The 14,508-nt window shown below is 45.5% G+C and overlaps 1 protein-coding gene across 1 annotated transcript in view; it reads right to left on the bottom strand.

The window, feature by feature from the left end:
• The window catches only part of elp2 (elongator acetyltransferase complex subunit 2), a 176,915-nt gene that overhangs the window by 41,874 nt on the left and 120,533 nt on the right, over positions 1-14,508 (bottom strand). The window contains exon 17 of the mRNA XM_038797582.1: positions 8,322-8,394. Within this exon, the coding sequence (XP_038653510.1) occupies positions 8,322-8,394 (73 nt within the window). The remainder of the gene's footprint in view (positions 1-8,321; positions 8,395-14,508) is intronic.

Here is a 14,508-nt window from a genome sequence, read left to right as displayed (position 1 = left end):
ATAAATAACCAGATGTAATGCCAAAATCATTCAAAGAGAGCTTCTTCCTACACGCACTGGCTCTGGTGGGTGCCTGCACTGATGGGATTTAGGGCCTGGTTCAGATCATTAGCAGTGTTCATTTGTCCCTAACTAGACAGCAGTGCAAAATTAATATAGCATTGAATTCCCATTCATTGATTGAAAAGAATAGAATAAATATTTGATTGAGTTTAAATCATCTATGAATAAGTAGACTAAACAGCTGTGTCTAATTGAAGGTGGCTCTCCTCCTACGAACCCAAAAGGCGCTTGTACCCAAAATAGTCCACTAAAACAGGGAAAAAAGTATTCCCTCACCCCAGCTAATAATATTACAAGAAAGGATGCCGAACAACAGCAACACCAGAGGCTGGAAGCAGACCAGAAAGGGGAAAAACCAGGAGAAACAAGTGACCGAGATGGCAGACGCACAAGTCGATGAGACACCGGCCACGCCAGTGAGAAGAGCCGGCAAGCCGCACACGGGAATTCACCCTCACCAGAGGGTGGATCGAGGATTTTCCGCTCCAGGGAACTAAGAGAACTAAGAGACAAAGACCAATATCCAAGCTGTGGTCAGGGTGGCAGTCGCGGAGGCCATGGCAACCATGCAGGTGGCCCTGGACAAGGCAGAGACACGACTCGGGGCCCAGGAGTGCACCATAAAAGAATTACAAAAAGCCTCAGCAGACCAGAGTGACCAGTTTTCCACCCTGGAGACAGAAACAGCGAGGTTGGACACGATGCAGGGAGGTATCAAGGGGAAAATAGAAGATCAGGAGAACCAGTCACGGTATCGAAAATTAAGAATAAAGGGTCTGCCGGAAGGGATCAAAGGCAGAGAACCCAAAGACTATGCAGCCCAGATGCTGGGAAACCTGGTGGTAAGGGCCAGCTTCCCCAACCCGCCAGAAATAGACAGAGCCCACCGGTCGCTCTGGCCAAAATGCACCAGAACTAAGGCCAGAAAAGAATCTTGCGCTGGGCCAGGCAGACAAGGGCCTGCAACTGGGAAGGACATCAGATCAGAATTTACCAGGACATTGGGGGGAACCTGGCCAAGCACCGGACAGAGTTCAACAGGTGAAGGCAGCCCTGTACAAAAGCTAAGCCAAATTTGGGATGTTACCCGGCTAATTTCTAGGTCACATCCCAGGGCAGGAAGTTTTTATTCACAGCCTCTGCGGATGCGGACAGATTTGTCTGAAGAACGGGCTGTGAAAACAGCGGCAGATACAGCGGTGAAGAGGATCACCCGAAAGGACTTTAATCAACATGAGAGACACTTTGTACGGGATTGCACTGCCTCGCTTTGAAGATGGGAACTAAAACGGAAGGAAGGGCGAGGGCAGCGGTGCACAAGAGAGGGTGAGGATGATGGCAGGAAGGGAAAACAGAAGCGGGCGTTGGATAGACACAAAGCCGACACCTGGAGAGGAGCCACCACACTAGTGGGAATGCTAGCACCATGAGTTATGAGCGAGAGGGGACCTCGTCGCATCTCTCACAGAGGAGAGAGCACCAGGCAACGGGGGGGGGGGGGGGGGGGGGGGGGGGGGGCCTTAACACCAATGGGGGGGAAAGTCAGGGCAGTAAACAGGGGTCAGGGGTAGGGGAGCAAGGGTGGAGCAGTAACAGGAGGGACGGAGAGAGGCAGGAGGAATGAACCATAGGGGAAACACAGGGACAAGGGTAGTAAGAGCATTAAGCTGGCTAATTTCCCAAGGGGAAATTATTGCTTACAAAGCACAAAGAGATAGGGAAGCGAGGATGGCTAAGTGACAGCTAATCGATTCTATACTGGAGGTAGGCCGGTGAAGGTCCTGACCTTAGAGCTCCAGGCAGAGAGGAAGACGCTACAAATGGACTTTGACCTGCTCCCACAAGGAAAGTAGTGCACAAACTCCGCCAGGCACCGGATACCCTTTATGAGCATGGAGACAAAGCCAGCTGGCTCACCAGCTGAGAAAGCAGGCAGCGACGATGGAAACGGCTCAGGTCAGAAATATCAGAGACAAACTAGTAGTGGAGCTGGAAAAGGTCAACGAGGCACTTGAGGCCTTCTACCAAGGGCTGTACACCTCTGAGCCCCCCCCCAGGGGACTTGGGGATGAAACAGCTCCTCGAAGGAATGTACATATCAGTTATAGGGGAGGATAGGAAAAGGCGCCTGGAAGTACCGCTAGAACAGGGGGAAGTTATGGAGAGCATCAACTCCATGCAGGCGGGGAAGGCGCCGGCACCAGACGGATTACCGATGAACTTCTACAAAACATTTGAGGCAACACTATCCCCTGTGGCAGATGTTCATGGACTCGCTGGCAAGGGGCATTTTGCTGCCCACAATAGCACAAGCTTCAATCTTGCTGATACCCAAAAAGGACAAAGACCAAACATGAATGCGGGTCCTGCAGAACCATCTCACTGCTCAACTTAGACGCAACAATACTGGCCAAAATCCGAGCCAAGCGACTGGAGAACTGTGTACCAGAAGTCGTGGCAGAAAACCAGACATGCTTTGTCAAGAATAGCCAGCTAACATCGAACATCAGGCACCTGCTGAATGTTGTAATGACCCCACCCAGGGAGAGAACACCAGAGGCGATTATCGCCCTGGACGCAGAAAAGGCCTTTGACTGAGTTGAATGGAAGTACCTCAGAGAGGTACTCGAGCGGTTCAGGCTTGGAACAGGGTTCACCGCCTGGGTAAAACTGTGCAGCCTTCCCTTGGCGAGCGTTTGGACGAACACCGCCAGCTCTAAGTACTTCCAGCTGCATGGACGCACAAAGTAGGGATTCCCGCTGTTCCCACTGCTGTTCGCCCCAGCAATCGACCCACTAGAGATCGCGCTAAGAGCGGCAAAGAACTGGAAGGGGATCGACAGAGAGCACAGAGTCTCGCTCTATGTGGATGACCTGCTCCTCTACGTCGTAGACTCACAAAGCACCTTGGGAGGGAAACATGGAGTCCTGAAAGAGTTTGGAACCTTCTCAGGCTACAAACTCAACCTGAGCAAAAGTGAGATCTTCCTAGTGAACCCGCAATCTGGAGGGGCAGAGCTGGAGGGACTGCCATTTAAATAGTCCCAACACAAATTCCGCTACCTGAGGATCCACATTGCCCATGACTGGACACGGATCCACAAGTGGAACCTGATCAGCTTGGTGGAGGAAGTTAAAAAGGACTTGCAGAAGTGGGACACACTCCCACTCTCTCTGGCAGGGAGGGTGCAAATGATCAAGATGAATGTACAGCCCAGGTTCCTTTCCCTGTTCAGATCCGTACCAATCTACATCCCCAAAGCCTTTTCAACTCAGTAGAAAAAACGATCATGGCGTTTGTGTCTGTATGTGTGTGGGGGTGGGGGAGGGAAAAACCCAAGGATCCCTCAAAAAGTCCTGCGAAGAATGTGAAGCATGGGGGGCACTGCCCTCCCAAACCTGCAATATTATCACTGGGCAGCAACAACAGAAAGAGTACAGGAATGGATAAAAGAATTGGACACCAAATGGGTAAGAATGGAGGAGGACTCCTGCACGGGGAAGTCCCACTTGGTCCTAGCCACAGCAGTGCTCCCATCCCACCGGCAAGACACTCAACAAGCCCAGTGGTGATAACCATAGTCCGGTCACGGAATTAACTATGACAGCACTTCAGTCGAACCGAGATATCCATTAAGGCCCCCTTCGGCAACAACCACAGGTTCGGGCCAGCTAAAATGGACGCCACTTTCAAAAGGTGGAGATAGGACGGGGGGATGTTGACTGTTAGGGACTTCTACACACACAACAGACTGACAACACTAGAGGAATCGATAGAAAGATTCCAACTGACCGGGGGAAACAAATTAAGGTATATACAAGTCAAAAACCTTTTATGTAGGTAAACAAAGACATACCCACCACCACCGCAACAATCGCTATTAGAGGGCCTACTGGACGCGGACATTCTAGGGAGGGTAACCTGCAGGGACCTATATGAGCGACTACTGGGAAGGGCGCACACACCACTGGACAACACAATGGAAAAATGGGAGGAGGACCTAGGGTTTGAAATAGGATGGGGACTCTGGAGTGAAGCACTGCACAAGGTCAATTCCACCTCCACTTGCACAAGGCTAAGCCTAATTCAGCTGAAAGCGGTACACAGAGTTCACTTAACCAGAACCCAAATGAGTAGGTTCTTCCCGGAGCGGGAGGACTAACGTGAACAGTGCCAAGGAGGCCCGGCCAACCATGCCCACATCTTCCGGTCATGTCCCAGACTTGCCGGGCTCTGGACAGCCTTCTTCGAGGTGATGTCCAAGGTTGTGGGAATGAGGGTGGAGCCATGCCCATGAGTGACAGTCTTCAGGGTATCAGAGTGGCCAGAACTCTTTATGGGAGGAAAACAGCGCCCTTGTCTTTGAATGTCTAATTGCCCTCCAGAGAATCCTGCTCACCTGGTGATCAGCAGCACCACTCAAAGCTGCGGACTGGTTGTCCAATCTATCGGAATTTCTCCCAAATGGAAAAAAATCAAATTTGCCATCCTGGGTCGGGAGAGAGCTTCCACAAAATGTGGGAACCATTCACTAATCTGTTCCAAGACCTGTTTGTAGCCAACAGCCAATAATAATAATATTAACTTATTGTCATAAGTAGGCTTCAAGGAAGTTACTGTGAAAAGCAAGAGGGAGGGAGGATCCACAGAAGAACCACAGACACAATCTGGAAAAAAAAAGTGTGGGGTGGTGGGGGTAGGAAGGAGGGAGGGAACAAAGAAGCACAGAACCCAACCATACCCAACACGAAACGGCACACGTAGCACCATGCCGCCCCAACAGGGCCAGGTTGGAAGACCCAACGTGCAAAGAAGGCATGCTAGATAACAGGAAGGGGAGGGGGAAGTCAGGAGCAGGGGGGCCGAGCCAAAGCTAGGCACTTGCTGAGAAACACAAATTTTAATGGATGTATATAGCGAGTGGTGATCAATGCATACGGTTTCTGTGTATGTTCATGTTCATCTTTGCTTTGTATCAAAAGAAAAACCTTTCATAAAACATTTAAAAAAAAAATTAATCAGGTCCTCAAGAGCAGTGCATTGAAATCCAGTGCACTGGCTATTTGCAAAGTGGAACGTCTCTTAATTCTATAATAATGTGTCCAACAGTACACATTAAGGTAGATTTATTAAGATCTCCTTCACGTTGATAGCAGGATACAAGAGTTGGTCAGTCACTTCCTACCTCAAGTTTCCAACCTTTCTCAACGCAGCACTCCCTCAGTACTGCACTGTAGATTATGCAATCAATCTTCTATTCAAAGGAGGTGAAAAATATTTATTTGATTGTGTAACCTTTTGTTATACATGAAGAAACGTATGTTAAAGGAGGGCCACAGAATTTTTTATAACCTTGGAGGGGAGGCCTCAGAAGCAAAGGTTTCAGAATCCCTATTCCACAATGCGTAAATGGAGATGGAAATTGAATGAAGTGCATTTTTTTACTGAAGTGAATGGAACTAGCAGCAGATCGCAAAAAACACTTACTTTAAAAAAACTTCTTGAAAATTAAGAGGCAGAAAAATATCAAAATTTGTTGCAGTACAATTTCCCTGACATGCAAATTTGATTCTTCATCCCAAAAGAACAGGGGCCGGGATTCTCCCCTACCCGGCGGGGCGGAGGGTCCCGGTGTAGCGGCGTGGCGCCAACCACTCCGGCGTCGGGCCTCCCCAAAGGTGCGGAGAATTCCGCACCTTTGGGGGCTAGGCCCGCGCCGGAGTGGTTGGTGCCACGGCGAGTGGCGCCAAAACCGGCGCCAGCGGCCTTTGACGCCCGCCGCCGGCCGAAAGGCCTTCGCCGGTTTGCGCATGCGCCGGTGCGTCAGCTGCCGCTGACGTCACCACCGGCGCATGCGCGCTGGGAGATTCTCTTCCGCCTCCGCCATGGTGGAGGCCTTGGTGGCGGCGGACGAAAAAGAGTGCCCCCACGGCACTGGCCCGCCCGCCGATTGGTAGGCCCCGATCGCAGGCCTGGCCACCGTGGGGACACCCCCCAGGGTCCAATCGCCCCGCGCCCCCCCCCCCCAGGACCCCGCTCACGCCGCCAATCCCGCCGCCACCAGAGGTGGTTGAAACCACGGCGGCGGGAGAGGCCTCTCAGCGGCGGGACTTCGGCCCATCGCAGGCCAGAGAATCACCGCAGGGCGCTCGCCGATCGGCGCGGAGGGCACGCTGATCGGCGAGGCGTGAATCCCACCCCCTCCAATTCCCGGGTGGCGGAGAATTTCTGCCACGGCGGGGGCAGGATTTTCACTGGCCCCGGGCGATTCTCCGACCCTGCGGGGGGTCGGAGAATTTCGCCCAGGGTTCTTGTAAAGATCCAGTCAGGTTATTGAGATTTTTGTTTTTGGCACATTGTTGATGAACAGTGCTACTTGAAAGTATGGTGGACGACACTTTCCATCTTCTTGCTATGATTGAGAATAGACTAACAGGCTGCTAATTTGCTAGATTGGATTTGTTTCTGCTTTCTGTGGATGGGACATATCGGGACTATTTTCCACTTTGTCAAGTATTTGGCAATGCCGTAGCTGTACTGCAATAAATTGACATGGGGTACTGCTAGTTTTGAAGCATAATAATTCAGCACTACAGCTGGATGTTGTCAGGGCCCACTGTATCCAATGCTGTATACAATGTGTTCAGTCTTTAGTTGGTATCACATGCAGTGAATCAAATTGGTCTTTGATGATATGCATCTCAAAAGAAGTTGGATCATCCATTTCATAAAGCAGCTGAAGATGGTTGGGCCTAGGACATTAGCCTGAGGAACACCTGCAGTGATGTCCTGAAATTGAGATTGTTGTGAGCCTAATGCCGCACACTGTTATTTACGCACGACAGGCAAGGAGGAATTGTGTGGTTAAATACCAATATCCAAAAGCTACTATTCATGTTGTGTCACTCCACCATAAGCTTTGCATAAATGAAGTTTCACTCACTGCCTTACCACTGAAATGCATTAATGCCTTAAAGTTGCTTTATTTACATGATCGGTACAAACTAAACGGACTACAAAGTTATGTCAAGTCATTTCAAGCGCATTTTAATTCATAGAATCCCTACAGTGCAGAAGGAGGCCATTCGACCCATCGAGCCTGCACCGACCTTCTGAAAGAGTACCCTACCTGGGCCCACTCTCCACAATCCCGTAGCCCCACCTAACCTGCACATCTTTGGATGTGGAGAGGCAATTTAGCATGACCAATTCACCTAACCTGCACACCTTTGGACATGGAGTGGCAATTTAATGGCAATTCAGCGTGGCCAATCCACCTAACCTGCACACCTTTGGACATGGAGTGGCAATTTAATGGCAATTCAGCGTGGCCAATCCACCTAACCTGCACATCTTTGGACATGGAGAGGCAATTCAGCGTGGCCAATCCACCTAACCTGCATATCTTTGGACTGTGGGAGGAAATCAGAGCACCCGGAGGAAACTCACACAGACAAGAGGAGCATGTGCAAACTCCACACAGACAGTGACCCAAAGCTGGAATTGAACCTGCTGTCTTTCTGCTGGGAGATTTTTTTATGTAACTTTTTAAAAAGTACTTTTCCTCTGTCTCTTTTTCTCACTCTAGAACACTGAATTCACCCACTCTAATTTAGAGTTTCTTCTCAGTCCACACTGTTACTTCCATTTCCCTCACTTTATTAGTTTGCACTTTCATTAACTTGTTCTGAAAAACATGTTGAAACGTAAACGTGAAAGTGTGAGGTTAACTAATGGCAGACACAGTTGTACGCCCTGTTACAGCGAACTCCAGCCACTTGAAATCACAGAACAGTTGAGAGTCACACTAATACATTTCAGTTAGATAAAACCTATTGCTGTCGAGCAACACAATGGCCAGGATCTGCAAAGACGTACAAAGTTAATTTCCTAATTTACTGTAGGAATTGATATTGTTGAAAGCAATGACACAACATGATGTTAAAGCCATGGCACCAACGGGCATAACAGGTATGGCAGGTAAATATAGACAGTTTTATCGTAGATTAATTGTAAGGGATGCTGGCATAAAGTTTGCCAATTATTCAAAATTGAATGTTGTGATCAACTCAGCCATTTTAATATGAATAGATAATACTTGTTCTGACACTAATAGTTGGCTACCGATAAAAACAGAGGAAGATTTCTATCCACAGCAAAATCAACCTCAGTATTAAAAGTAGACTGTTTACTGAACAATGCATACTTTATTACAGCAATGTGTATTTATTATCTTCCCTAAAGTTTCACACAATACCTTACATGCTGAGGCCACCACAGTCGATGAGCTATTACAGGCAACACAGAATACTTCATAACCATGTCCATATCTACAGGAGAGAAATAAAAAAATTGAGGCACTTTTAAAGGAGGAAATGTCATCTGTAGTTAAGTACTCAAAAAGAGGAAGAGGTGTAGGCATTTCGCTTTATTGGAAGGGAAACATAAAATTATGCTGTAAGTATAACACTAGTGATGCTAAACAGTTTCACAGTGAAATGCAAGCAATGTATTCTGATACTTTTGTATTTGATGATCTGTTGTGCCAATGAAAATGGAGAGCCAGCTAATAAAATAAAAAAATAGCTTATGCCTTTATTTAGCTGCAGATTAGAACATGTATTTTTACATCCATGTCCATTACAGTCTATCATAGGTAAATACAACTTTCGTTCAGATGCCTGTAAAAAAAATTCTGATTTCCCAATCTTAAGCAGGATTCTCCATTAGGGAGTCCATGTTCTTCTGCTGAAGCTGAATTGCACCTGATTTGCGCTCACACTGGTTCCTGGACCACATCAGAGTAAAGTGCTTTCTGTTAGTTTCACAGCTGACTGCTTCAAAAGCTTCAAAAGCACTTATAGAATCATAGAATCCCTACAGTGCAGAAGGTGGCCATTCTGCCCATCGAGTCTACACCGACCCTCTGAATGAGCACCCTCCCTCAGCCCATTCCCACGCCCTATCGCCGTCACCCACCTTACATTCACATCTTTGGTGTTCTGAGGCAGCAGTGCTAACCACTGTGCCACCCCACTTAAGCGGGAAGGAAGATGAATGGAAAAATGCTGACAGCTGGGTTTGTGTGGAAGCTGTCAATCACAGCCTGGTAAAAATCAATATTAAAGAGAAATGGATTAATGGCTTGTGGATCAAAGATCTGAAGGGTTTAAACCCAGCTGGCTGGTTTTTCCCTTTCCAGGAATTGACATGAAAATTGCCTATTGTCACAAGTAGGCTTCAAATGAAGTTACTGTAAAAATCCCCAGTCGCCACATTCCGACACCTGTTCAGGGAGGCTGGTACGGGAATTGAACTGTGCTGCCGGCCTGCTTTAAAAGCCAACTATTTAGCCCTGTGACATGTGCTGCTTCCTGTGTTTGAGCCGGAAGGCGTATTGCCCAAGTGAATGTTAAAGCAGTGATTTTTTTTTCACTGCCTTTGTCTGGCTTCTCTTTAGCTTCCAGGCAGAAGCCTCTCTTCTTGGGGGGGGGGGGCTTTTAGAGAGGGGTCTCTCTTCTGGGGGGTCTCTTTACTTAGGGGGTCTCTTTAATTAGGGGGTCTCTGATGTGGGGAGCAAGTCCTGCATTGTGGGAGGGGGGAGGTGGCCCTCTGATGGACTTTGGGGGAAAGTTTCATGAAGACGTACACCCTTGGCCAACCACGAGGTTCACCGCGTCAGGTACACGCTGGTCAGGGCTTGCACCAATTCCCGCCCACATGATTCCCAGCACAGAGGACCGTAGAATCACAAAGGCCCAGAGAATATGGTCGTTAATAGCTTCCAAATGGGTCTTAATGAACCATTTTCATCCTGATCCCTCCCGAAACTAGCGAGGGACTAGAGCATCGGAAAGGCCCCATTTTTTCCCCCGACGCTGAATTCACTGCCGCATCGGGAACTCTATGACCGGTGGTGGAGAATTCAGCCCTGTATGTCTGAAATTTGGGGCATGATTTCACAGGTGCAAAGAACCCCACCACGCCAGTACCTCAACCAACTGATAATGCTTCACACGCGCACACACACACACACACACACACACACACATACACACTTGTTAACTAGGAATCATGAACAGTAATTGCATTAGAGGGTCTGGCAAACGATCTTTTTCTCCCTACTCATTTATTTCCCAGTACTATCAAGATAAACCTGTTTTATTGGTGAGGTAAAAGAAATCGAATCATTCACAAAGTAGAATTATAAATGAAAAGATTAACTTAGTAATTAATTGGATACACGTAGTGAAAGTCAAGTAGGAAATTGAGATTACAAGATAGTTTTAAAAGTCATGTATTCAAAAATAAAATTGCATTTTGTTTAAAAAAGAATTGAAAGCTCAACAATGAGGAGAAAGGCCCGGAGGAAAATAAGAAAAGAATTAGGTTAGACAGTATTACAAAACTAAACTATTATCAAATTGGGATTTTTCTCTCCCACACATGTTGGGCAGGTTCACCATCAGGAGTGGAAAATATCGTGAGAACTGCAAAGTCCCACTTTACGTCAGCATAAACAAATGACATGACTGTCTACTTTCCTGTTCAACATCAGGCACATCATTATAATAAATGAGTATGTCATTATCAGGCTCCGATGTCAAAAGCAAACCCCTCCACCCCCCAGCATCAGAAAATGCAACCAGGCGGCATGAAGGCAGATCAGCGTGGAACCAGACTGGTCTCTGAAGCCATGTACTGTACCTGGCGAGCAGACATCCCAGGGAAGCTTTGATGAGTGCAGCGTTCAAGGGGGTGTGCAGAAGAGGCTCATGCCAGAGGTGGCAGAGTCCTGGGGGGTGGGGGTGAAATGCCAGGGTGACCTAATTAATTATGCAACCGGGCACTTTGTGCCATATTCCGTGGTGGGGCAGGCCTGATAACGCATAGTCCACTGTCATAGAAATGACCAACCAGTGAAGTGCTTTGGGAAAAGGCACAATATAAATAAAAACTGCTTTACACCCTCCCCAAATACATTGACACTTTTAAAAATAATACAAATGGAGTAGCCACCGCTTAACCAGTCAATTGAATGCAGTCCAGTAGTTTCAGCAAGAATGTGTAACCTAGGCTATCTATTTAACTATTGCATGTTAACTTATTTGTCAAGATTTACTCCAGTAACTTTATAATGGCAGACACTTGCAGTGAATTTTTAACTATACTACAGATTCAGGCTGTGCAAGCTAAGTGCTTTTGTCGGCTTCTATTTTAGAGTAAGGCTTTCTATCTAAATAATATAGCTTAATTAGGCAGATGAAGATTGAAAGATTTTCCATCATGATTGCCTTTGGAATTGCCTTGGGGAAGCATTAACTCATTCCTATCATTTGTTTAATCGGATAGCTTTAAAGAGGCCTGATACTCTGTGTGGTACCTCAGATAGTGGAACAGAACAAATAAGTAGGTACAAGTCAAATAACAGAATTGTGACCTCCCATGGCACAAGGACCATTAGGAATAAGGATGCTTTTGGTGCACGTATTCTTGCAGTTGAAGTATAGATGCTAGAACGGTCTTGGAATGAGACTGGGTCACTCACATGTCAACGGAGGCGATTTGAGATTGATCACCTCAAAACCTTGTACATATCTCTTCAACTGATTATGCAATAAGCATAAGCTTTATATTTTATTTTCTTTACTTCTCTTATTGCGGCTTCTTTTATAACTGTAAATAAATGTATATATTTTGTACAAGGCTCACTATAGTTTTCAAGTACTGAAGACTGAAACTCAAAGAAATCTAATAAAGCTTCCAGCTGCAGTACAGAATCATATAACAGTAAATACACTTAAAAAGTATCAAATAGAAATTAAGTGTTTTGGAGGCAGCAAGTGGATGTGATAAATGTAGTTACATGGTGTACCTTGTGTTGCCCTATTATGTATTTTCTTCTATTTCCTTTTTTTTAATGTACTTAATGATCTGTTGAGCTGTTCGCAGTAAAATTGTTTCACTGTACCTTGGTACACGTGACAATAAACAAAATCCAATCCCTTAAATGTAAAATCAATGCAAAATTTTTTAAAATGTCAATATTGTTACTGTGGTACCACTGTGGTCAGGAATAATTGACTGCACAGATGTATTTGAACGGCATAGAGCTTTGTTAAACAATATGCAAAAGCAAAAGACCGCCCAATGGATTGCTTGAAAATTTGTTATATTTATAATTTTTTGCATAGAATATGAAACCCAACATTGTCAGGCCACTTATTTAAGCTGAACTTTCACATTAAGCTACTGAGCTTGCATTTAATATCCGTTATGTTGCTACCAAATTGAAACTATTTGCAGTAACAAGCCAGTTTTCCAAATGCCATCATAGCAATTAATATGTATTTAGCCAAAACCAAATGAAAGGATCCCCATGTAATTGGTACCTCAAGGAACAGCTGGAATACGAAAGAGAATTAAATTTCAGAGGGCTATGACATACCTTTTTGGTTGGTCCCAGGAAATGTGAATGAACCATCAGGGGTTTTTAAGATCGGGAAGTTTTGGGGGTAGGGGATTGGGGGTATGAGGAAGTGCGATGCCATGGTCAAGACCATATCAGAGAGCAGGCAGAATCCTCATCCCCATCAGTTTCATGACATTGTACAACCAGACTGGCTCCGCATGTAGATCTATTAGATTTACTGGACTGCTATGGCATATATCTGGGAGATCTGTTTTTTCCACACTGTGAGGGGCTGAACATGGAGATGGAAGCTCTCTAGTTTGCATTTAGATATCATATTAGTGTCTCATCTAAAGCATGTCCGTTCATTCTGTTGATTTTTTTGCATTGGAAAGCGAAAGCAGGTGATCTACAGGGTCTTTTGTCCCACTTGCATGGTCCACGGATGGAAAAGTGCAATAGTCACTGAATTACAGTAATAGTGAATTTCGATAGCTTCGCTGTTATTAGTGCAGCAAAATCCAGGCCATTCAATCAAGAATAAAGGGGAGAAAATGCTGAAGGAATAGTGATCGCATTTCATTATAATGATACAGCAGACTTCAATAAAATATTAAAAACCATCCGGTGGAAAACTTTGAAATAAGTAACTTGAAATATAATCAGGTACACATTAGCACAGATACAATTCTTATACTTTTTTAAAATTTAGAGTACCCAATTACTGTTTTTTCCAATTAAGGGACAAGTTAGCGTCACCAAACCACCTGGTCTGCACATCTTTTGGGTGGTGGGGGTGAGACCTACGCAAACACGGGGAGAATTTGCAGACTCCACACGGATAGTGATCTGGGGCAAGGATCGAATCCGGGTCCTCAATGCCATGCTAACCACTGTGCCATCATGCTGCCCTCAATTCCTATACTTGGGTGTACTCCAAATCATATAAATAACATAGGGAAAAGATAGAATTGGGACCACTGTCACAGATGTGGTGACAGCTTGTGCTACCTGTGTTGGTGTTATTATTGTGTTGGTTATTATTTTTGTTTCTGTGGGCAGCTCACATCCCAAAGATGTGCAGGGTAGGTGCATTAACCATGCTAAATTGCCCCTTAATTGAAAAAAAATGAATTGGGTACTTTACATTTATATTAAAAAAGATTATTGTTGTTCCTGTATTGTTCTGCAGTTTGGATATTAAGTGCAAAAATGCCAATAAAAATATTTTCAAAGAAAAAGTGTACTCCAAATCACTCAGAACAGTCAAAAATATGCCTCATCCCACAGATGCATTTAGCTGTCCAAGATAACTCTTTTGGGGACACTGAGGAAAAATTCTTTGGTACGGTGAAACAGCGGTTAGCACTGCTGCCTCACAGCCCCACAGCTGGTTCAATTCCAGCCCTGTGTCTGTGTGGGTTTCCTCCAGGTGCTTCGGTTTCCTCCCACAGTCCAAAGATATGCAGGTGAATTGGCCATGCTAAATTGCCCTTGATGTCCAAAAGGTTAGGTAGGGTTATGGGGATAGGGTGGAGGTGTGGGCTTAAATTGGGCGATGTTTCCAAGGACCGATGCAGACTTGATGGGTTGAATGGCCTCCTTCTGCACTGTAAGGATTTGGCAAAGCTCCTTTTTGACTTAAACTATAAAATATAAAGACTGGCCCATCATTCTTGATATCTTTGTTACTAAATTGGCAAAATAAAGTATTTGAAGTTAAGCCTTAACATAATTATAACCTTCCTTTTTAAGAAATAAAGTTGCCGCATCTCCAAAGCAGAAAAAAATCCCTGAAGTAGAAAGGTAGAAGACAAATGCTAACTAAATATTTTTACCTGAAAATAACATTAGTTAAGTTGAAAATACTGTATTACAATGGAATCTTTATTACCGATCACAATAGAGGCAATTACCCCGGGCAGAGATGTTCAATGTTTTGTTGGACTGAAAATCACAGAATAATTTCACAAAATTTTCTGACAGGCACTCTTGGCAGGCAGGACTCTGAGCCTGGAGAGTGTAATTAGAA

This window comes from Scyliorhinus canicula, chromosome 5 (assembly GCF_902713615.1).
Source record: "Scyliorhinus canicula chromosome 5, sScyCan1.1, whole genome shotgun sequence".
NCBI lineage: Eukaryota > Metazoa > Chordata > Chondrichthyes > Carcharhiniformes > Scyliorhinidae > Scyliorhinus > Scyliorhinus canicula.
This window is presented reverse-complemented; position numbering and strand designations above follow the sequence as displayed.